Source organism: Peromyscus leucopus, chromosome 7 (assembly GCF_004664715.2).
Source record: "Peromyscus leucopus breed LL Stock chromosome 7, UCI_PerLeu_2.1, whole genome shotgun sequence".
NCBI lineage: Eukaryota > Metazoa > Chordata > Mammalia > Rodentia > Cricetidae > Peromyscus > Peromyscus leucopus.
In genome coordinates, this window is record NC_051069.1 from 35,993,124 (window position 1) to 36,016,685 (window position 23,562).

Consider the following 23,562-nt stretch of genomic DNA (forward strand, 5'->3'; position numbering starts at 1 on the left):
GGCCACACAGTATCTAGTACAGCAGCAGCCATCCTTTAGCAAACGCTGCTCCCTCTACTGGCTGCTTTACCGTTTCGTATCCCTAAGCAAACCGCACGGACCTGCCCAGTCAGAGCTCATCCATGACATCTTCGAGTACATTTTAACTGCTTGCCCCACACTCCTGCCCAGTCCCAGACTTCGGCTTTCCTCACCACACTTAGCTGCTGCTTCTGTGTGTTTCAAGTGGATCTGTGCCGTCTGAATCTGGTCCCCTTTGTCCTGTTCGTATGTTATGGACATGTAGTCTAATACAAGGGTGCCAGGGGCTTAAACACGGAGTCAAACTGCTTCACTTGAGTCTTGGCTCCTGCCCACCCTTTGCTGAGTGACGCCCCCAAGTCTGTGCCTGTTGTGTGGAATGGGGGCACTAACGACCTATTTTATAGATCTGAAACATGATGGCATAAATGCGAACAGTGCACCTTGAAAAATACCTGGTGTCTTCGCTACACGGAATAAAAACTGTCCTGTCTGCATGAATGACATGCACTTATTCCCAAGTTTGGGGTCGGGGTGCACCTACAGATTAAAAAGTTCCGTTCTATCAGCTATAAAATGTCCTCTCCAGTCCTAAACTGTCACATCCCATTCAGGATAATCGGCACATTTCCGGATTATTCTGCAGCTGAGTGTCACATCTGGCTAAGCCACAGGCTGGACTGACGGTGCTTTTCATTTGTTTTTATCAATGTTAGTACTTCAAAGGAACTTTACCCTCATAAGTACGAGTTAGGGAAGGTGGGTGCAAACAGTTAACCAGGGTAAAACTCAGGAGTTACCTGAAAGCCAAAGTTGATCTTGAAACAGAGAAAAGAAATGCAAGGGATGCACACGGGGAGTTGGTACCAGTGCCTTGAGGGTCACTACTACCAGCTGAGAACTTTCAAACCTGTCCTCGTCTCTGCCTGTCTCTCATCTGAGAAGTAAGAGCACATTTCTTTACACATCCGGGTCAGACAGAAATACTTAGCTTCAGCAGCAGTGAAGTGGAGTTGATAGAAAAGTTGAGGTCTTGAAGAGCAGAACAGGAAATTGATTACTTTATTAGAGTAAAAGCATCTGAAATACCTCGGACTCCTCCATCCTGCTCCTTCCATTGCCTCACTCCATCAGCACTCCTCAGGGTTGAAGTGCAGAGTGCGTTCTACGGACGAAGGCAACGCTGTGTGCCCAGGGCCTGAGCACTGACTGATACAATTCCTCTAGTGGATCTTTACAGTCATTATCTGAAACCCTGCGTCAGAAAGGAATCTCGCTTTTCTTCCCTTTTACTAGTGAGAAATTTAAGTTGCTTCTCAAAAATTGCTCAGTATGCTTTGCTGGTTTGAGACATTTCTGAACGATTACACAGTATCGCTTAACTGGCTGGACAAACATTCCACTGTAACGGAGCTGGGAGGTCCTGCTACTGTAGCTCGTCAGGATACCATCCTGGAAGGCTTTGGAATGGCTTGTCCTCTCCTAGACTTCCTCTCCTTTTCACTTTCCAAACAGTGGGGAATCACCAGTCTTTCTGGACAGCGAACCAACAGCACGATGTGCCCTCTAGAGAGAATGGCTAACTGATACTGGGATGAGATGGAATGGTATTTGTGGGGATAACCCTACGCAAGCCTGTCTCCAGGCAGGCCCCGAACATGAGGAGGGATGCAGCAGACATCACTGTAAGGGTGCCCCATGTTGACATCTCTGAAATTCATTGTTTCATTCAGCCTCCCACTTCTGGGTTTTTGTTACTTGTTTGTCAAGGCTGGACAAAATTACCATGAAATGAAAGTAATCATTTGATCTTACCATACTAGTTATTACAGATAAGAACTGTAGAAAGCAAGCCGAGCTTAAATGCTTGATATGGTGTATGTGTGCACACGTTTTTGTGTCTACATTGTATAAAGCCAGCTCTTAATATATAAGCCTCTCTTCTACACCAATTTTTAAGAAAATGCACAGCAATGATATTTGGGAAGGAATTTAGGGTTTTTTCACTTTTACCAAGTTCCTATGTAGATAACTAAAATCTCATCGCTATTACCTACTGACTTTATAGATACCTTTTATTATTGTTTTGGTTTTGTAGGGTTTTTAAAATATTTATTTATTTATTCATGTATTTTATGTATATGAGTGCTCTGTCTTGATGCACACCAGAAGAGGGGATCAGATCCCATTACAGATGGTTGTGAGCCACCATGTGGGTGCTGGGAATTGAACTCAGGACCTCTGGAAGAGCAGCCAGTGCTCTTAACCATTGAGCCACCTCTCCAGCCCCAGTTTTTTTAGGTTTTTATTTTAAGCTCGAGGACAAAACCCCAGGCTAGGTAAGCTGTTGATCTCAGCAGCTGCCTGAAGACAAAATCTCTGCGATACCAGCATTGGTACAGGACAGGCAGCTGGCACCACGTGGAGGGGAGGGCAACGGCTGAACAGAAAGAACAGAGAAGCCCAGACTATCAGAAAAAGCGGACTTAGGTTCTGACCAACATCTGAAAGGAAGAGGAAGAAGAAAAAGCTGCCTCTTTCTGAGTTAGTACTTAGAAAGGTAAGGGGACCTACCAAAGCATAGTATCTCGCAGAAAGGATCATTATCCCAGCTATCTCTTTTGTATGGGTAAAGGGAACCTGCTGTCCTAGGCCTGATCCTTTGGCCAGGTGACTGACCCAGCCCAGCCGGGCTGTTAGGTCTCTACTCAGGCCAGAGATTTCACCCTCTTGACCAGAAGTTCACCCTCCATGGGCCTTCGTTGCTACTCTAACACTGCTCCCTCTGAAGCCGTAACCCTAAATCATTTATGAACTAGATCAGGGATCAGAACCCCCAAACACTTCTGATATCTTTGGCTTCTAGTTGAACACCTTCGCAGAAGAATAAAAAGCTCCATTTTCAGGAACCTTTCTAGGCCCTTCCTTCCACAGTTGCCTTGGCAGCAAGCTTCTCAGGAGGAGGCACGAGGCAGTCTGTGATAGTCAGGGTTGGTGCTCCGCCTGGGTCGGTTAAGGCACCCTTTAGGGAGGCTCACAGGCACCTGGAAGCTTCTGTGCACTGTGAAGGAGCCTGGGCTCCAGATTGTCTTCAGTTTCCACATGTCCGCCTCTCCCCTCCATTCCCAGAGCAATGTTTTCCGTCTCTTCTTCATGGGCCCTAAGTCAGACTAAGAACCAGTTTTATTTGAAGGTTTCTGAATAAAAACCTCATCTGGGAAGTTTCCCCAAAGGAGTCAGTTCAAGTGGAGGTATTGTACCTGGTCCTCACCAACCCTGACTCCCAACAGTCACTGGTTCTGGCCCCTGGTCATTTGAGGCTGAGCTCCCATGAGGCCGTAGGACTGGGTTTTCCTATAGCCTGCCAACAGTACCAAGGAGAGATAGAGGAAAAAAGTGGCCCTCCTCTCTCAAGTTCTCATCCAAAGAGGGTTTTCTTCTATTTCGAGAGGGACTGGATTCTGCCACATCTAGGATTGCCAACTGGCTGCTGTGTAAAGCCTAAGTGAGTTCATCGCCTTAAACCTCAGGACTTTTCTATTTAAAAATAAGAGCGGTCATAATAAATAGACTGTTATAAATCTGAGGTCTCAAAGGAATGGCTGCAGCCCAGGCATCTAGCAGGCATTGACTCGCCTTTCCAGCTTGTTCTCTGGCTTTCGGAATAGAAGACTCCTCTCTACTCTGCTCTAGACAGGCAGGATGGCACTTCCAAACCAGATCAGACCCTCCACCCCATTTGTGACAAATTTTATTGATCTGGGAAATTAGACAAATGTAAAGTTATAGTAATGCTGAGAATATGCATTCCTTATTAACTTTGGAGAGAGAATTTCCAAATGAAACCAGAGAGGCAGGCAGGCGGGGCACACTTGTAATCCTAGTACTCAAGACAACTGAGTCAAAAAGATCAAAAGTTCAAGCCAGCCTACGATCCCTAGTGAGATCCTGTCTTAAATGAATTAACCAACTAACCAATTGACAAAGTATAAAAAGAGTCAGGCCTGATGGTTCAGGTCTAAAATCCCAGCTACTTGGGAAACTAAGGCAGGGTGGCAAGTTCAAAGCCTGTCTGGGATACAGAGGAAGTTCAAGGCCAGCCTGGGTAACTTAGTGCAATTTTCTTCAAGATAAAAAGTAAACAGAGAAGCTGGGCAGTGGTGGCACACATCTTTAATCCCAGCACTCAGGAGGCAGAAGCAGATGAATCTCAGTGAGTTTGAGGCCAGCCTGGTCTACAGAGTGAGTTCCAGGACAGCCAGGAATGTTATACAGAGAAACCTTGTTTTGAAAAACAAAAAACAAAAAAAAAAACCAACAACAACAACAAAAAAAAAGTAAGAGGGATAGGATGGTAGAATACTTATCTATCATGTGTGAAGCACTAAGGTTCAATTCCCAATACTACCAAAGGAAAAAGGAAAAGAAAGGGTCAAAGCCCAAAGAGGACTCCTACATGACACTAAATAGTTAAATAAGGCATCAGAGGCCACCAAACCCTGGGAGAAGATCCAAGATACACGGCAGGAAGACATCTAACATTTCCATACCTCTCTTCTAGTCTCTAAGCAAACTTAAAACGTAAATTTATAAAAGCCGTAGGCAGGAGTTTGAAGAGAAAGCCCTTTGGTAGCTGTTTATTGCTTTATCAGACGCAGGCAAGTGCCACTCACTTTCTAGAGCTCTGTGGAATTACATAAGGAGTGGCCAGTAACTGCTGCCGAACACAACCTCTAAGCTATCGCAGTAAAGCGGCCTTTCGTGTCTGAAGGCCTTTCTCTTCCAAACAAAAGGACCAGGTTCTTCTGTTGGTCTACAGAGCCTTCTTCTCCCCAGATCCACTACTGATGGCTTGACTGAACATCTACCCCAAGCAGACCACTGTCACTACTTCCCATTCAAAAGAGACAGAAGTCCGGGAGTATGGGTACCGAGAAGACAGTCGGATGGATCCGTCTTCAGATGGTGACAGTCTACACCCAGAGTCTGTTTTGCTGCTGAGTTCTGAAAGCCAGGGCTCAAGAGGTTTGTCTTAGTGACCAACAGTCATGCCTCTGGTCTGAAGACATGAAGGTCGTCATCAATGCTCCAGAGAGTACCTTTGTGCTCATCCATGGCATCAAAATGTCCCATGTTTCTGTTACCATGCTCAGCAGGACCGCAGTGGTTTGGCATAGATTGGTTCCAGCACATGATGAGTAAGAAGCAAGAAGAGGCCTCCAAGAAAGACTGCACTGAGGAAAGCCAGCAGGACATAGCGGCCGATGAAAAAGGCATCCACAATCTGGAGAGAGAAATACCAAAATGGAATCACCGCCACTCCAGCACCCTGCCTGTGTTCCTCTGAGATCTGATGGCTGTGCCCAAGGCTTCTTGGTAACTCCCAGTAGCATCCTGCCCTGGGTTCCCTCTGCATATGAGTAAGAAAACTTTCAGCACCCTGAGTAGAAGTACAAGGTTTTTAAAGAAGGGGGTGGGGAGGGGGCAACAACTAATAATAATAATAAGGTACAGGAAATAAATGGCTCAATTTAGAAGAAAGGGTGGCTTTCAGAATGAGGAGACTTCAGCTCTCATCAGAAGAGTTCTGAGCCCTAATTGCAAGAGAGTGAGGAAAGTGGCCACTTATCTAAGACATTAAAACACTAAAAGGTACATAACTTGCCCCAGCATACAGCTGGTTGCTTGGTAACCAGTCTTACGTGAAGCTCTAACTCTACTGGTCTTTGTTGACAAAAACCTTTATCTGGTACTGGCTCTCCCCAGCTGCCTGCTGTCCATTTCCAGAGAACAGAGCCCTATTCTTTACCCCAGAGCTAAGCAGTGGTACTTAAGTGGGTGGGGAAAGCAGGTATCATAATCCAAATGAGGGCCTAACCTCACAGAAGCCCTGAGAACTCATTTCCGGGAGAGGTTCCCAAATAGCTGACAGTAACTGTCACAGCTAAATAATGGCCCAGAGATCCTAATCCCTAGAAACACACTGACTCATGACAGAATGGAGTTAAAGTTGTGACCTGAAAGAAGGGAGATTACCTTGGATTATCCAATCCAGGCAGGCCCAATGTAAACAGAGTCCTTACAAACTAAAGACACTTTGGAGGCAGAGATAGGCAGATCTCCAATGAGTTCCAGACCAGCCAAGGCTATATAGTGAGACCTTGTCTCAAGAAACAAAACAAAATGAAAGAAGAGGCAGAAAACAGGTTTGGGAAAAGAAATGTGAGATGGATGCAGTCAGGGATGTAACCCACTGCCGGCTCGGAGGATGGCCATAGACGGAGACCATGGGTCAGGCACTAGGAGCAGCCTCTAGAGCTAGAAGAGGTCAGGAAGTGGGCATTCCTCCAGAACCACTGGGAAGATGCATGGCCCTGCTCACCCTTGATTTTAACTCAAGGAGATTGATGATGGACTTCTAACCCACACAACTGTAGATAATAAATGTATGGCAGGAATTTGTTACAGCAGCAACAGAAAGCTAATACAATGTTGATGCACAAAGTTCCTGAACAATCTAAGCATTGGTATGAGTGAGATCCAAAGACACCAAGAAGAAGGCTGCAGCCACTCCAGCTGCTCCAGAGACATACCCCAACAGTCAACTTACAATCAAGGTCAGTTTGATAAAACAGCTTTAACGTAACGTTGACCTTGGCTCTGGTACCGAACAAGTCTCTTGCGGGCTACATGTTTGCTCGCTCGACTGTTTCACTTTTTAATTAGCCAATTAGCAGGCCTTGGGTGCAGAAGGCCCAGGCCATGTATTATTGATACAGTATTGAGCCAGGCTGCTGCAGGGGCCAGCTCTCAGAACCTGAAAATGAGAACTCTGATTCTGCTGGCCATGCTGACAAACATATTTTGCTCAATCCCTGTTGTCTCCTGAGTCCGAAACTTCTATGACAGACTAGAAGGATTGATTTAGAAGTGGTGCTTGTTTTGTGCCTTTTGTAGCAGTCACATTTGCAGTAATTAAAAATATGGCAGTACACATCACTCTTTTCTCCCAAAAACAAAGACACTGGGGTGGACCAGATATAGAGAGAGCCTGTCACAAGGGAATAACTCCTGGAATCTGTGTGGTAAGCACAATTTCCCTTAGAGTTTCCAGAACTGTTTTTCTTCCTCTTACCATCATTAATCCTAAGTAGAGCTGGAAGTATGTGCTCATTTTATGTCAAAAATTATGTAATTTTGTGGGCCATATCAAATTGGCAATCTGTCAGATCTGGAGAATATTCTGTTGAGATATTCTGTTGAGTTCCGATAAGTTTGAAGATTTTGAGGACAGAGCTCAGCTTAAGTCCTTGCTCTGCTTCTTCCTGGATAGTGTCAACTCAAGCAGGTCACCTGAACCTCTTACCTAGAAAAACAACAGGGCCTACTTCACACAACATGCGGTGTTGTGTGGTTTCATTGAGACAGTGTAAACAAGGTGTCGAGCACAGGTCTTGGCATACAGTAGTCTTCTAAGAAATGTTAGTCACATCATTGTTTCGCTTTCAAAAATAAAGTAGCTAGTAAGAGGAAACAGAACGCCACATGAAGATGTAATGGGGCAGAAGAGGTCAGCACCCCTAGCAAGAGCCTAGGGGTTTGAGACCAGCCACACATGACAGAACCTGAGCCCCACATCAGGAATGAACTGGAACAGGTGAGGTCTGCTGAAATGGGACAATGAGAGAGGTGACACAAACCGACTTACAGAAGTAGGGGCTGGCTGGTGTGGTCTAAGGAGTAAGGATAACAGTCATTGGTACAGAACTCTCTGCAACGCCCCCTTCGGCTTCTCATGGAAAGGCTCCTCTTCCCCACTACTCTTGACAGAAATGATTCTTTTGACACCACAAGTGGAAAAAGTCAACCTCAGAGGATGGAAAATCATGTCACTCAGCACCCTGAGAACACGACATCAATTCTGACCCAGGGTCTGAGATTCTGAACCAAGGCTACCCGGAATGGGGAACACCACACTTAAGGCCTATGCCAGTTCCTAGTTGCTGACTCTTTTGTCTTTCTGTCTCTGTGAGGAGTGGTTTTCCACGCTGCCATTCATCTTGACGCAGGCAGCAGATGATAGCACACCAGGTCAATCACTGCCTGGTGCTGTGCAGGAGGGATTCACAGACCCTTCCCCAGGGGAAAGGGACAGAGAGGCCTTGCAACTCTCCGGGAGCACCATCATTGTTTGGACAGGTCACAGGGCAGGATGGAGGAAGCTGAGATTGGGCCAAGAATGAAACCCAGTAGGTTTACCTTCGTTTCCACCTCTGGGGCTGGGAATTCACTGGCTCGAGGGAAAAGCAGAAGAATTGTAGTGATTATCAGAGCACCAAGGAAGACAAAGACAATGGAGAACCTGGAAGCAAAGAGACTGAGTATCAAAGGCACTGCTGATCATCCACTTCTAATCAGCGGGGCCTGTGAGGGCTCCTCCCTGGGGTCAGCAGTCTATGTTGAGGTCCACAAAGTCCTCCACCCCAAAGCCTTGCTTCCTAAGACAGGTACCAGCTGAGTACATCCCTATTTATTCCTGGTAATTCCCAATTCCTAACAATGGGAATTCAGAGTTTTCTGCACAAAGTGTGTTTACAAGAACACACACACACACACACACACCCCTCCCCCATCTCCACACACTTTCGCTCTTTTCAGACCAGAACACTTCAGTAAATACTGTAGCTCTCCATTTATTACTGACAGGGCCCTCCCAGAGAGTGTATCTCAAGTGTCTCTGGGGCTAGGTTATAGCCTGATACAGAGGGCCAGGCCAACTCACTATAACTTCAGTGTCCGTGGGCCCAGGATAGATAGAGCCTTAGGGACCAGACCAAGCACGTGTCATAAATCTGAACAATTAGACAAAACTTCCATCTACAACTCCCAAGGAACACAAGAGCAGCCAAAGCAGATTTGCTTGTCATCTCTGGTCTCCCTTATCCCTCCACAGTGAGAGCTGAGACACACTTCCGCTCTCTTCCCACTTCTGCCTGAGCATAAATAACACAGTTAGTGCTTATGATAAGAGGTTAAAATGCAACTCATTCAAACTGCCAGTAATTACAAAAATGATCTTCTGAATTCTAAATGTTTAATGAGCATCAGCGATTTTTGCCTCTAATTGCTTTTACCTAGGACTCCAGGCTGGAAAGAACACCTTACCTAGCTATCCCAGAGGCTCTGGATAACAGCACACACAGCAGCAGCACCAACACCCAGATCAGAGCGAGGAGGAACACACCAGCACCCACTCCCAGCACCATGCCAGCCATCCTAGGGGACAGAGAGCAGCATTAGCCTCTGGCTGGACCACCCCTCCCCCGTCGTGTGCACCTAGTATTCAGACTACATAGAAAGCCTGAACTCAATATGAGCAGTCCTGATGACCACTATGTCTAGAGGCTCACTCATGATGGGTCTTTAATTTTCAGGAATGTCCAGCCCCAGAGTCCCTTAATGAAAACTGAGAATGTTGAACCCAGAGTTTTCTTTGTGTAGGAATAGGGGTGGGGGATCTGGGGGCTGGGATGAAGCTGCTTTCTGGTCTCACGTTGTCGTTTCAATTTGGTCTCTTCAGCTCTGCTTTGACTTCCACCTGAGCCCACATTGGAAATCGGAGCTCTCTCTGTCCACATCCTAACCAAGGGCTCTCAGATGACTGCAGAGCCAATGCAGAAGCCGAAACTTTACTTAAATCTGAGGTATGAACTCGATCTCAGCAGGCCATCACAAGGCAGAAATTTCCACTCTGTCGTCAAGTTCTTGTTCACAGAAGGAAGAAAACTCCCAGTCCCTAAACGAAGATGCCACCCTTTGGGGCACTTACATTATGCTAAGTGCTTTACTAGACCTGACGTGTTTAGTCACGGCAATCAGAAACGTACTATTACATCTGAGTTACACAAGAGGCAAGTTAGTGTCGGTTTTCTAACTGAGGCTCACAACAAGAGGAATTCTTTCTCAGTTCTTGAGACCATAAGTCTACAATAGAGGTGCTCATGGGGCAACACACAGGATCTAAAACAAGATGCTTTCTTGAGTCTTCCAGTTTCTGGTGGCTCCAGGATTTCCCTGGCTACAAGGTTCCTGTAACTGCCATCAACTCCACATGACACGTCCCCTCTGTCTTCTGTCTGCCCATTATCACTAGACAAGGCCCTTAATCACACATGCAAAGATCCTTCTGCCAAATAAAATCACATTTACGGATGCTGGAAGTTAGGTGTGGACATCTTCTGGCGGACACTATTCACTCCACTAATGAGGTGACACCATTCTGGAGCACCTCCCCAAGTTTCCTTTTCAGTATCAGAGACCCAGCTTCAGAAAACAGATTCGTCCTTAGGTTTCTGGACTTCTTTACCTTATGATTTGAATACAATGGAAATAGATTGAAGTGTTCCGTTGTAAGCTTACTGGAAAAGAGACTCTAAGCATGAACTGGGGAAAAAAAAGAAAAAAAAAAAGTTTATTTAATCAACACTGTGCTGCACCCACATGGAAAACATTGTGCTCCTAGTCAGGACGACAAAAGAAAAAAGATACATATCCCAGCAAAAGCTACAGAAACTCTCCAAAAGAGTTAGTCTCTCTCCAACTAAAGATACATATCCCAGCAAAAGCTACAGTAACTCTCCAAAAGAGTTAGTCTCTCTCCGGCTAGTTCTTTCGGCCCACTCTTCCCCAACGGTAGGTAATGACCCAGGCTCCTGCCCGCCAGGCAAATGCTCTTCTACTAAGTTATCCGCCTCGGCCTCCACGGTTAACACTTGTATTCATTTGTTTACAAGTTCACTTTGTCTCTCTTATTAAGATAATAAACCCCCGAGGACACAAACTGTTTTCCCCACCCTGCTATCCCCGGTTCTCAGCAAGAAGATTGTGTGCAACAAATATTTGCTGATGAACAAGTGAAGCCAGACCGCAAAATGCAAGTGAAGGATTGATGAGGTCACCAAGGTGTAGAAAGACGATGGAGACTACTGGTTAATACGCTGCACAGGCCAACAAGGGGAGCGCCTCACAGAACAGGGGCACCGATGAGAAATGGAAATTTTAAAATGTTAATATGTAACATTCTAAGGGGCTCTGAATCTAGTGTACACCCAAAGCCTGATGGGTAAGGAGGAACTGGGCTCCAAGTCCACAGTGGCCCTGACTGGAGATGGAGGCCTAGGAGGGCTCCTCCAGTGAGACTCCAGCCTATGGTACATAGAATTAGAACCAAGGAGAGGACTGGGTATAATGTTGGGCCCTTCGAGGGCCCAGCAGTGTTTGAATGGACTTCGAAAAATCTACTAAGAACTTAGGTGAAAAAAGCAGGCCAATGACTCAGGCTGTGGCAAAAAAAAAAAAAAAAGAAAAAAAAAAAAAAGAAAAGAAAGAGAGAGAGAAAGAAAGAAAGAGAGAGAGAAAGAGAGAAAGAAAGAAAGAAAGAAAGAAAGAAAGAAAGAAAGAAGAAAGAGAGAGAGAGAGAAAGAAAGAAAGAAAGAAAGAAAGAAAGAAAGAAAGAAAGAAAGAAAGAAAGAAAGAAAGAAAGAAAGAAAGAAAGAAAGAAAGAAAGAAAGAAAGAAAGACCAACTGGAGAGAAATCTGAATCCTAAGCCTGCATTACCTACAACCACAGAGTTAGGGTCCCACTATCAGGCTGTATGGGATCCTAAGAGAAAGATTAACTACAATGAACTGTTGTGGAATCACCTTTTTGTACACTGTGAAGATGTGTCACTCTGACTGGTTGAATAAAAAGCTGAATGGCCAATAGCTAGGCAGGATTTCTGGACAGTGAGGATGCTGGGAAGAAGGCGGAGACACTGGGAGACAAAGAACAAGTAGGACGGGCAGTACGAAGATGAGGTAATAAAGCCATGAGACAGAAAGTAATAGAAATGGGTTAAGTTATAAGAGCTAGTTAGAAACAAGCCTAAGCTAAGGCCGAGCCTTCATAATTAGTATATGCCTTCATGTCGGTTTTTTTTTTTTTTTTTTGTTAGCTGGCAACCCAAAGAAAAATACAATAAATACAATAACTAAATAAATAGCTACAACAAACAACTACAAAAAATAAATAACTACAATTAACTACAGAAACTACAATAAACGTGAGAAACCTACAGGATCCCCAACAGACTAAAGTCGCTGTTGGGGACACCACTCAGCACGCATGCAAGGCTCCTTCGAGAGTAACTATGAGGGAGCTGGGGAAATGGTCAAGTTGGCAAGGGGCCTGCTGAACAAGCATGAGGCCCCAAGTTCCAATCTCCAGCACTCACATAAAAGCAGGGGTGTCCATCTGCGATCCCAGCACTAGGATATGGGGAAAGGAGGGCCTTGGAGCTCACTGGCTAGCCAACCTAGCCAGTTGGTGGACTTCAGGTTCAGTGGGAAATCCTATCTGAAAAGTAAGGTGGGGAAGCAATGAAAGAAGACGCATGGCATTGACCTCTGGCTTCTACCACACACTTGCATATAGACCTGCACACATACATGCACACACCCACACAAACATACACCCAACCAGCACACAAAGCTTTGAAATAAGAAACGAATATGAAATAGGCTGGGGGATATAGATCAATTGTAGAGCACACACCTATCACAAACGAGGCCCTGGGTGCAGCCCTCTGTACCACACGGAATATAAGATTTTTATTTATTATGCAGCAATAATCACGGACTCATAGTAAATGTAAACACCCCAGACTTGACTGTTGAAAGATTCTCATTCTGGATTTAAAAAAAAAAAAAAAAAAAAGCAGCTTTGTACAAAAGTGACAGAAAATGCAAATGAGAGGATGAAAACTTAAATTTGAAAAAGGCATACGAGGCAGATACTAGCAAAGCAGATACGGGAAAAGGAGGAAATAGGGGCAATGACAACAAACACAGAGTTCTAGTCTTGCAGGATGAAAGTGCTGGAGATCTGCCTCCCAGTAATGTAAACACTGAGCACTACCGAACTGCACGCTTCAAACTGTTAGGATGGGCAACTTCATCTTGTGTGGCTTGCCACAAGTGGGTAAAACAAAATAAAATGGAAGTTAGTGGAGCAATAAGTAGTGTAATAAAATGTAAGTTAGTAATAAGAAAATATATGTAAAATATATGAAAACATCAGTAAGAACAGTTTTGAAAGGAATAACTTAGCCAAGAGATGTAAGCTGAAGGAAATATGAACCTAACACAAAGCCTCAAAATGTACAGTCAAAATAGACAAAAGCATCATAATAAATGGCAAACCCAAATTAATGGATTTTACCATTATTTCAGAAATAAATTACAGAAAAAAATGAGAATAAACTTCACACAGAGGATAGTTGAATGGCTAATATATGTAAAGGTCCTTCCTTACCTCACTAGCCACTGGAAAAATGCAGATAAAAATCAAATGAAGTATCTCTATACATCTACCAGATAGCCAAAAGGTCAATGGCAGTCTATAAAGACATAGAGCATATGCACACAATAGATCATACAAATGACAGCATAAAGCAATACAAATGAATAAATTACAATCACATCCAACAACATAGGCGAGTTTCACAAGCATTAAGTGAAGGACAGAGTAAAAAGTTCATTGTAGATTCCAATTATATGATGTTCGAAAACAGGTCCAACTGCTCCAGAGTACCCTGACTGATTGGATGAGGCATGGATAATAAAATTGGTTTTTGACCTAGGTGTTGGTTACCTGGCTTTGTAACTTTGATAATCAGTATCTAGCTACAAATACTTGAGGTTTGTGCTATTTTCTATTGTGTTACACAAGCCTTTTGTGAAATGACTCGTCATTGGATAGTTAATGAAATCAAGAGTGTTACCTTTTTTATGTAAAATACTTTTTTAAAGGTGTAGGTTCCCTTTAAAGTAAAAAAAAAAAAAGGATATAGATTCTTTATGATGCACGAATCTACATAGACACACACAACACATTACAGACAGTGAACATTGTACCTGGGCATTTATGTTATTTGGGGAGTGGGGGTAGGGATGAGGAGCTGATGTGAATCAGACTGGTCACGAGCTAGCTCTTGAAGCTGGGTGACAGATGAGCAGATGTCAGCTTCACAATTTTCTAAAGATCTGATTCAAAGTTCAAACTTGCACAGTAAAAACATGTATGCATATGCACACGTGTATAAGTATAATTAAATGCAACAAATATTTGTAAGATCTTTGTAGCTAAAATTATGCACCTTCATGAAAAGGCCCTTTAAAAGTACCTGGACAGTGGGATAGAGCAGGCTGTGTAGAGAAGTAACTTATGCTTTTAGATGAGTTGGCTTAACTTTAAAAAAAAAAATCTCAATTTTTCTTAACCTAAAAATTCAGTGCAATTCTAACCAAAATCCAAAAATACTTTTTTTTTAAGGAACTGAAAAATGAATCCTGAATTCAGACAGGAGAGTAAAGAGCCAAGAATAGCCATCAGCACTCTGAGAACTAGGGATGGCAGCACGCCCTGCTTGTCACCAACTGCCACAGGCGCATTATGAAACCAAGGTAGTTAAAACAGCGGGACAAAGACACATGGACCACTAGCACGAAACTGGAAGCCCAGAGACAGATCTGTGCATTCGTGAGGACCTCATCCTCCCTAGGAAGAAGATGGCTTCGTGGCCCAGTGAGTCAAGGGCTCCCCAGTGGTGGTGACACGAATGATTATCTAACCAGACAACAATAAAACTCGACCTCTACTCTGTATCACATACAGAAGTCGATTTTTAGTGGAAGTAATTCATCATGAAAGAGCATATGTTTAAATATATGAGTGTGCAGGCTGACTACACGAGAATACATAATGAAGTACAGTAGCCAGATGCTCGCACCTAAACTTAGCATCGGCGTGCATGGGTGCGGAAGCGCCACGTGCAGACTATGCAGGTGTGCTGTGCTGGCAACCCAAATACCACGAGCTGTGCTGCCCTTCAGTTACGTGAGTTTTCTAAACGGAGGAGCCGGGCTTGTTCAAGTTCCAAACCCCAGATCAGTGTAAGTTTCCCTTGATCTACATTCCTGGAAATTACACTTCATTAAACTGTGCCAGAAATGTATGTGAACACAAAAAAACGTAGTTAGGTTCTAGACCCAGATAATTATTAAATGAGAACACTGGAAAGTTGCACAAGATACAGGGCAATTCTTTATCTGAGGACTGTCCCAACACTGCACACCCAACATCCTCAGCTTTCTGGTCTATTCCAACCATAATAATAACTAAATATGGCCTCACAAATTCTCAAATGTTTCTTAGAGACATGCACCTCCCTTGAAAAGTTCAAACAAAATTCTAGAAACTCTCATATAAGGAGACACATATGAAGACATTCTGTGTAATTTCAATAGCAAAATAGGAGGGAAAAAGCCACATCCCTGTCAGATGGGTTTATTATATTCTCACAATGAACACTTCAATGAAAGTACCTGATCTATACACACTGACATGAATGTATCTCAAAAGCAGTGCTGAGCGACAAAAAGCAAGTTACAACCCAGGAATAGTGGCCTGTGTCTGTGATACCAGCACTTGGGGGAACTGAGGCAGAAGGATCCAGACCAGTGAGGCCCGATCTAAAACACACCCAGACACAAATGCACACATACGAATACATAAGTAAGTTCAAAAGTAAGAACAGCTGTTCTTTCTTTTTCCTCTCCCGGGGACAGTGTCAGAATGGTCTAGCATTTGACATACCATCACAGGCTTTCCTACGACACAGCCTCTTACAAAACTAGGCTGTCTCGGACCCCTGGCAACAGGCTTGTTCACCTTTACACCGAGAAGGTTGGGAAAGCACTACCTCTGAATGTGGTGTGAGGGGGTTCCTGCTGTGAGACCTCAAGCCCATACGAGATTGTCTAAAACACGGAAGCATGTCAGCAGGGCCTACGGCGGTTCCAGGTGTGCTAAGCGTGTCCGTGACAAGATCAAGTGTGTTTCCTTACTGAGGAGCAGAAAAATGGTTGTAAAAGTGTTGAAGGCATAAACACAGAGTCCGAAGCTCTCAGGGAAAAAAGTAAATAAATCAACGTAAGCTGTAAACTGAAATCCAAAGCATACAGTTTACATTTTAAACATAAAAGAATAATCTTCAGCCGGGTATGGTAGCACATGCCTTTAATCCCAGGCAGAGGCATATATATTAAAAGTATAGCAGCGTGAGTATTAGGCTGGGGAGACGGTTCAGTCAGTAAAGTACTTGCCCTGGAAGCTGGAGGAGTTGAGTTAGATCACTGAACCATGTGAAAAATGCTTGTAATTCCAGCACTGGGAAGGCAGAGACAGCAGAGTCTGCTGGCCAGCCAGGCTAGCCTAGTTAAACACTAGGCCAATAAGAGACATGGTCTCAAACGACAGAGTTCTTTTTCTTTTTTGGTTTTTTTTCAAGACAGGGTTTCTCTGTGTAGTTTGGGTGCCTGTCCTGGATCTCGCTCTGTAGCCCAGGCTGGCCGCGAACTCACAGAGATCTGCCTGGCTCCGCCTTCCGAGTGCGGGAATTAAAGGCGTGCGCCACCATCACCTGGCAATGACGGAGTTCTTGAGGATAACTCCTGAGGTTATTCCACAGGGGCACACATGCAAGTGCACCAACCCCAAACCCGCATGTTAAAAAACAACAACAAACAAAAGTGAGTACAAATTAGACACAGCAATTCTGGTGTCTCTGGGAGGGAGGAGGGAAGCAGAAGGACCAGCAAAGAGAATAGAAGGGATTTTTAACTGTGATGCTTCGTTTCTTTAAAATAAAAACCATGAGCAGAAAGCCAGAATGCTAATATTTACTAATCCGGCTGGTAGGCACAACTTTTTTTTATTATGTTACCCAAACCAGAGATTTCAAGAGTCCCCAATTTTTAAATATTTGGGAGACTCCTTTTATTATTTTTTATTGTTTATTTTATCACTTTATGTGCATTGGTGTTTTGCCTAAATATATGTCTGTGTGAAAATTTGGACCCCCTGGAACTGGAGATACAGACAGTTGTGAGCTGCCATGTGCGTGCTAGGAATTGAACCCAGGTCCTCTGGAAGAGCAGTCAGTGTACTCAACCACTGAGCCATCTGTCCAGCCCTAAGAAATTAAGAAAAGACTCCTTAATGAGACATCTTAATTTTTAAAAGGTAACTGATAGCTTGGTCTAGTGGCTTCAGGCCTATAATCCCAGCTATCTGAGTGGCTGAGGCATAAGAATTTCCAGTTCAAGGCCCACCTGGGCAACTTGGTAGGACTGTTTGAAAACAAAGTTACCAGAAAAGGGAAAAAAAGAAAAGAAAAAGGAGGAGGGGTTAGAGAGTCACTCAGTGGCAGAGCTCTCAGAACCAGTCTCTACCATATCAGGGTGGACATGTCCCGATACGAACACTTATCTAGCCGGGCGGTAGTGACGCACACCTTTAACCCCAGCACTTTGGAAGTAGAGGCAGGCAGATCTCTGTGAGTTCAAGGCCAGCCTGGTCTACAGAGTGAGTTCCAGGACAGCCAGGGCTACACAGAGAAACCCTGTCTTGAAAAAACAAAACAAAACAAAAGAAGAACACTTGCCTTAGCTGTGGAAATGGAAAGGGGTCAAAAGGGATATTAGAAATGACTAGTGTGACTGACTGAGCTGATGGGACTGCCTTGGAGGAAACGTGTCTTCAGGATTAGCTGCGATGTTCTGGACACCATACGATAACCTGGAAGACGTGAACAAACTCATCACCTAGAAGGCAGGGTAAATGACAGCTGGAAGCGGGTAACATCGGAAGCACTGAACTTCTCTCCCCACAAATGATGACCAGCTCAGGTGACATCGAGTTACCCCTATGGTATGACTTTTAAGTGACGGCATAAACAGCTTCAAGACCTTCTAAAATGAGGGTCATTAGTTCATAACCAAATGATACATTCTCTTGGGGTTCTTTTTTTTTTTTTTTTTTTTTTTTTTTTTTGGTTTTTCGAGACAGGGTTTCTCTGTGTAGCTTTGAGCCTTTCCTGAAGCTCACTTGGTAGCCCAGGCTGGCCTCGAACTCACAGAGATCCGCCTGGCTCTGCCTCCCGAGTGCTGGGATTAAAGGCGTGCGCCACCAACGCCCGGCTCTTGGGGTTCTTTTAGATTTTTTTTTTTTATGTGTTTGTATTTGTGTGTGATATTTGTGCAGGTGTGAACCCAGGGTCTCATGCATGCTTGTGTGTGTGTGTTAGTGTGTGTGTGTGTGTGATGTTTGTACAGGCGTCTATGAGGGCTAAAGAGGGCATCAGATTCCCTGAAACTGGAGTTACAGGCGCTTTTAAGCCTGGGAATTGGACTCCGCTCTCTGGAAGAGCAGTAAGTGCTCTTAGCAGCTGAATCATCTCTCCACCCCCAGTGACCTCCTGATCCTCCTGCATCCATCTCCCCAGTGCCCTTCTGAGCCTCCTGCATCCATCTCCCCAGTGCTGAGACTACAGAGTGTGTGGACCACTCTGTTCACAAGGTGCTATGGACAGAACCCAGGGCCTCGTATCTGCTAGGTGAGACTGTACCTTCTGAGCTACATCCCCAAGCCTCTGGAATGGCCAAATTATTTGTTAGTGAGATTTGATTAAAACAAAAAGTGTTTATTTACTCAAGATTCAGAATATTATTCAAATGCTTTTTTAGAGCTGATGGCTTAGCCAACACAATCTTAGGAGTGAATTCATTGAACCCGGTAACCTAGAGTAGGAAAAACTGTACATTTAAACAAGTTGCTTTTTCCCCCTGTGATGGAGGTGTGAGGTTTTCCATTGTTAAGTTTCTCCAGACCCTGCATATATATGTGTGTCCTGCAGTCTTCCTTCATCTAAGGTTGGTTCTACATGCCCTTTCACCCAGTTCCCAGGGAAAACTGAAAGTCCTGCATCCAGGGATCATTGGATGAAATCTACAGTGCTCACCACCAGGCTGAAGATCTTAAGGGAGAAAACTAAGATCTATCACAGGACAACTTCCTGTCCAGGGCAGATGGAGAATCCAGAGACGGTAGTGTGGCTTAAGGCTGCTGGTGGGTGACACCTTGCCCACACCCCAGTGTTCAGAACCAAGTCCTTGAAAGCAAAAGAAAATGACAGGTTACATTTTGTTTTTGTTGTTGTTGTGTTTTGAGATAGTTTGTGTGTGTGTGTGTGTGTGTGTGTGTGTGTGTGTGTGTGTGTGTGTGTGTGACTGCCCTGGCTGTTCTGAAACTCGATTTGTAGACCTGGCTGTCCTTGAACTCACAGAGACCCGCCTGCCCCTGACTCCAGAGTGCTGAGACTAAAGGTGTGCGCCACTACACCCCTTTTTAAAATTTTCTTGATTACTTATTCCAAACCTTCAAAAGTCGTTGGAATGGCCAGGTGCAGTGGTACACACCTGTCATCCTAGCATTCAAAAGGCTGGGACAGGAGGATCATGAATTTGAGGCCAGCCTGGGATATACACCAAGACCCATCTCAAAACAAAACAAAACAAAAACAAAAAACAAATTGAAGGAATAATCGCTGACACTTCTTTTCTACTTTAAAAACTTCGGCCTCCTTTGGGTTTTAAAGCATTAGGCTCATGCCTCCACCATGTTGGTCAAGTCACATGCAAAGGCTGGGGAAAACCAACTGCCAGGCCGCCTAAAGACCACCAAGGTGACACCTGACGACAGAGCGAGGGTGCTCCACTGTCCCTGGTCCTGTCCTTTTCCCCGGGCAGGCAACGATTCCGTCGGCTGGCCGCACCACACAGCGGCTCCCAGCGGGGCAGCTGGGAGCCCTGGGATCTGAGCAGCAATCCCAGGCCTGCCGCCAGGGTGGCCTGCGGGGGTCCGCGCGCCTCCCGCCCTCACCTTCCCGGCCTCCGCGTCCGAGCCTCGGGTCCTCACCTGGCTCTCAGGTTCCTTACCCGGACTCACACCTCGCACTCCATCCAGCTCTCGGGGGGCTTTGGTCTACTTTGGACGAATCACAAGTAGGGTTTCATTTAGGAGATTTATGATGGACGAATCAAAGTTGCTCTTTCAGCATTTGGCTTCCTCCTCCGTATCTTACGTTTGCTGTGGCTCCGGGCAACGCAAAGCGTGGTGGGTGGCGAGCACGTCGGTCGTCTCCTTTTACGCCCTCCGATTGGTCGGACATGCACTCTCCTCAGTTTCGATTGGATAGCCATGCTTGTCAATCACATCTCCTTAACCACCAAACCCTCGGACAACAACCACAGGACCGTTTAATCCCTTCTGGCTGTCCGGGTTGAGATTGCCAGCCCCGCGGTGGAGAGGCGGGGCCGATCCTCCTGCAAGTGCGGAGAGCTATTCCGCGGTCTAGACACCAGCTTCTGTCCGCCCATCTGATGACCACTCAGTCCCCAATCCGCGGGAGGGGCCCAGGCCTGTGGGGGCAAGTCAAATCGGTTCTGCCGTTCAGAGTCCCTACCATCCCTCCTGAATTGAGTCCAGATCACTAGTTGAAGTAACACCACGTCCTATCATCCTTACCCAGCCTTATTTTATTGGTCGTTTTTCTTCCCTTAGCTTTTGACATGTACCAAAGCCAGGCTCAGTGAAACCAAGAGACAGACTGGGAAAGAGGCCCAGGGTCAAATAAGCCTTTTTCATTACTACCACGCTATCCAGGAAGCCGGCCCACACTTACAGAGGAGTGTCTTCCCTAACTGCTACCCAGAATTTGTAAAGATTTTGTGCCCAGCCTATAGTCTTTGATCAAAAGATCATGCCAGTGAAGGGAAACAGGGCGAAGTTTGCATCCTCCACTGTGGAAGCAGAGAGGGAAAACAGACAACAACCAAAAGCAACACATGATTTGCGAACTGCGGTCCTTGAACCTGTGTCCTTAGACAAACTATGGAGACACTGGGAAGCAAACTGTTCGGTCTGAATCTGATGCAGTGTGTTCAGTCACCCACCCACACCATCCCTACAGTCTCCTGCAGTCTCCCTACGTAGCTCTAGCTGTCCTGGAACAAACACAGGTGTAGCATCATTTGTTCTGCTGTTGATGGAGTTTGAGGCCAGCTTGGTCTACAGAGCAAGCTCCAGGACAGCCAGTGCTTCACAGAGAAGAAATCCTGTCTCAAAACAAACAGAAAACAACAACAACAACCAAACCCAACCAGACCCTTTTCCTTTTGATAGAAAAAAAAAAAATCCATGAATTTTTGTGTATACATTTTCTTCAAAGAAGAATACTTTGTCACATGGGATTCAAGCTTCTGTGCCTGTAAGTGAAGTGTGATTGCCACACCGTGTGCTCCTTTGTTTGTTTTTATGTTGATTGTGCCTCGTTTCCCTGGAATAACAAGAGCTGGGCCGTAATTACAGATGATGGGGTTCATAGCTTAAAATGCTTCCTTCTGGGAACTGTAGGGAAAAGCTGATTCTTCTACCTTAGACGTCTCCAGAAAGGCCACCTGAGAAGCCTATAATATAAATACTAAGGGAGCTGAGGCAGAAGACTCTCAAGTCTGAGAGCAGCCTGAGTCGCATGGCAAGTGTGAGGCCAGCCAGGACCTTATTTGAGACGCTACCTCAATAAAACAATATAAAAAACAATGCTGATAATGAATCAGGTCCAACTGGTTATTAGACCTGAACAGTCTTTAAAAGTCACGCATTATTATTTTATCTCAGATTGGTAGAGATTAAGTTACATCTTTCCTAAAACCACACATTCAGTGGACAGGGAAAGTTCTAGAAACCTGTCCCATCCGTACAACATTTCTCCCATCTACGTCATTTCCTTTCTCAGGCAGAGTTTACTTAAGATGAGGCTGGTGTTCTGTAAGCTGGCAGCATAGAAACTTCGTCAAAACTTTTATAATTTTTATCCCACGTCTCACTCACATTGATACCGTGCAGTGACTATCAATATGTTAGACCTTTATACTTTATTTCAGCACTTTTGAGCTGCCCTGTCTTTTCCATTTCCCCCCTCACTTTTCAAAAATCGTGTGGCCACTGCGTTAATCGCCTTCCTAAGACTGAGATAAAAGAGTGAGATAACTCCGGATGACAAAAGGTCTTTTGGCTCACAGCTTCCGAGGTGGGTCTCTCTTTGGTTGGTCCCGTGGTTTGGCGGTCTGTGGCAACACATCATGGTGGGAATCGTATGAGAGAGCAAAACTGCTTACCGGGGCGTTGCCAGGAAACGGAAAGAAGGAGGAGCTGGGCCCCGTAGCCTCTTCAGGGGCACACCCCCACACCCCACGTGACCTAACCTCTCTCTTCAGCCCTGTGCCCTAAAGGTTCTACTCCTCCCAACAGCACCATGGGTTGAGGACCATATGAGCCTTTAAGGGGCAATTGTCTAAACCATAGCAGCCATCATGAGAATTTTTATCCTCACATTTTCCCTTCTAAAAACATCCCAGTCCTTTCTCTTTTAACCAAGGAATTTAGAGGTTCAGGACTAGTCCAGCTAAAGATTGTTAAGGGAGGTAAGGATGACTTGGGAGAGCTCAGAACACACAGTTTTAACTCTGGAGTCCACAGATAGCTGTGTGTATGGAAGACAGAACAGGCGTCCACAAACACACTAGAATTGTGCGGCTTGGGGATGCAGATGTGGAATAGCTGTAGCTTTTATACAATTTGAAAGGAAATCCATGACCCGAAGAGTATTTAAAATTATAGACGCTTGTTGGGGGGAGACTGGCCCAGATCCCCCAATCTGTCAGGCCTTGCTGGCTTCAAGTGAGGGCTCCATGCCTGCTCACATCAGCCCGCTCAAGTTTCACCCTCTCTGCCACTCAGAGGTGATAAAAATTCATCAGACTCGCAGAATGGTTGAACTCAGATGGTGATAAAATCCCAGTATAATTCTCTCCAAAGAATGTTCTGATTAATAGAAACTGCAGAGGAACTAATTTTATGAAAATAGCAAATGGGATTGTTTCCGTTGAAGCGAGCCGAGAGAGCTGGTGCTAACACCAGGCAGGAAAATGCAAACAACCCCATTGTGTGGAGCCGACAGCTCCAATCCCGCCACGTATTTATTAAATGTCTTTCCGCTGTAAATTATTAAGCTTGGATTTGGGGAGATGTGGGAGCTGACAGAATAAGACAATAGAACAGAAAGCAGACCTGGATCCCTTCCTTCAGTATTATTTCAGCATTGTGTTTTGTGAAAAGCCTTGTCCCCCTGCCTCACTCACCCACCAGTGTTGGAGAAGGAGGAGGATTCTCTCTTCTGAGAGCTCAGAAATGGATGAGCTAAGTAACATGCTTTTGATTTAGGAATTGTTTGCTAGTCCTTACACATTGGAATGGCTTCCAGAGAAAATTCAACCTGTTGGCTCAACAACTGGGTAGCAGATATTTTGTCTCTTCTCTGAAAGGGTTGTTTTTGCCCAGACAAAGGAGAGCTTGGCCAGCCTTAACATGAGGAAGCACCAAATTAAATATTTTAGGACACAAAGCTCTCATATCTAGTTCAAGTGTCTTATCTGATATCTGGGAAGGCCTTTCATACTAGGAGGGAGCTCCAAGGTTTATTTCTTAACACCAAAGAGGAGAAAAGGCAGTGGTCAGGAAAGGAAGTTGAACTCTGACGG

The 23,562-nt window shown here is 45.0% G+C and overlaps 2 protein-coding genes and 1 pseudogene across 11 annotated transcripts in view; 2 read left to right on the forward strand and 1 right to left on the reverse strand.

Annotated features, from left to right (window-relative positions):
* Positions 1–14,860, forward strand: part of Slc37a2 (solute carrier family 37 member 2) — a 41,120-nt gene extending 26,260 nt beyond the window's left edge. Inside the window, exons 20-21 of one of the 2 annotated variants that reach the window (XR_005091982.1) lie at positions 9,602–9,725; positions 14,396–14,860. The gene's annotated coding sequence lies outside the window, so the exon portion shown is untranslated. Of the gene's footprint in view, positions 1–9,601; positions 10,380–14,395 lie in introns of those variants that run through there. The other variant, XR_005091981.1, reaches the window with a different exon arrangement.
* Positions 4,631–20,078, reverse strand: Tmem218 (transmembrane protein 218). 9 transcript variants are annotated; one of them, XM_028858432.2, is made up of 7 exons: positions 19,900–20,078; positions 18,924–19,073; positions 12,297–12,418; positions 10,388–10,464; positions 9,187–9,297; positions 8,281–8,383; positions 4,631–5,305 (listed from the first exon to the last, which is right to left on the reverse strand). In XM_028858432.2, the coding sequence occupies exons 4-7, from the start codon at positions 10,459–10,461 to the stop codon at positions 5,171–5,173; spliced, it is 423 nt and encodes a 140-aa protein (XP_028714265.1). In that variant the 5' UTR covers positions 10,462–10,464; positions 12,297–12,418; positions 18,924–19,073; positions 19,900–20,078; the 3' UTR covers positions 4,631–5,170. The 9 variants fall into 9 exon arrangements, with proteins under 9 accessions (XP_028714265.1, XP_028714264.1, XP_028714271.1 ...); XM_028858431.2 differs by having other exon boundaries at positions 19,880–20,078; XM_028858438.2 differs by lacking the exon at positions 18,924–19,073.
* On the forward strand, positions 15,698–16,428 carry LOC114684011 (annotated as a pseudogene).
* Positions 20,079–23,562: the final 3,484 nt, after the last annotated feature.

What these genes read in the sequence shown, in the direction of transcription:
- Tmem218 (XM_037207619.1), bottom strand. Translation starts at nt 10,461, where the DNA reads ATGCTTAGAGTCTCTTTTCCAGTAAGCTTACAACGGAACACTTCAATC. An exon ending in CATTGTATTCAAATCATAAG is followed by an intron (nt 9,298 to 10,387) that starts GTAAAGAAGTCC and finishes TCTGTCCCCTAG; the next exon opens with GATGGCTGGCATGGTGCTGG. An exon ending in CCCCAGAGGTGGAAACGAAG is followed by an intron (nt 5,306 to 8,280) that starts GTAAACCTACTG and finishes TTCTCTCTCCAG; the next exon opens with ATTGTGGATGCCTTTTTCAT.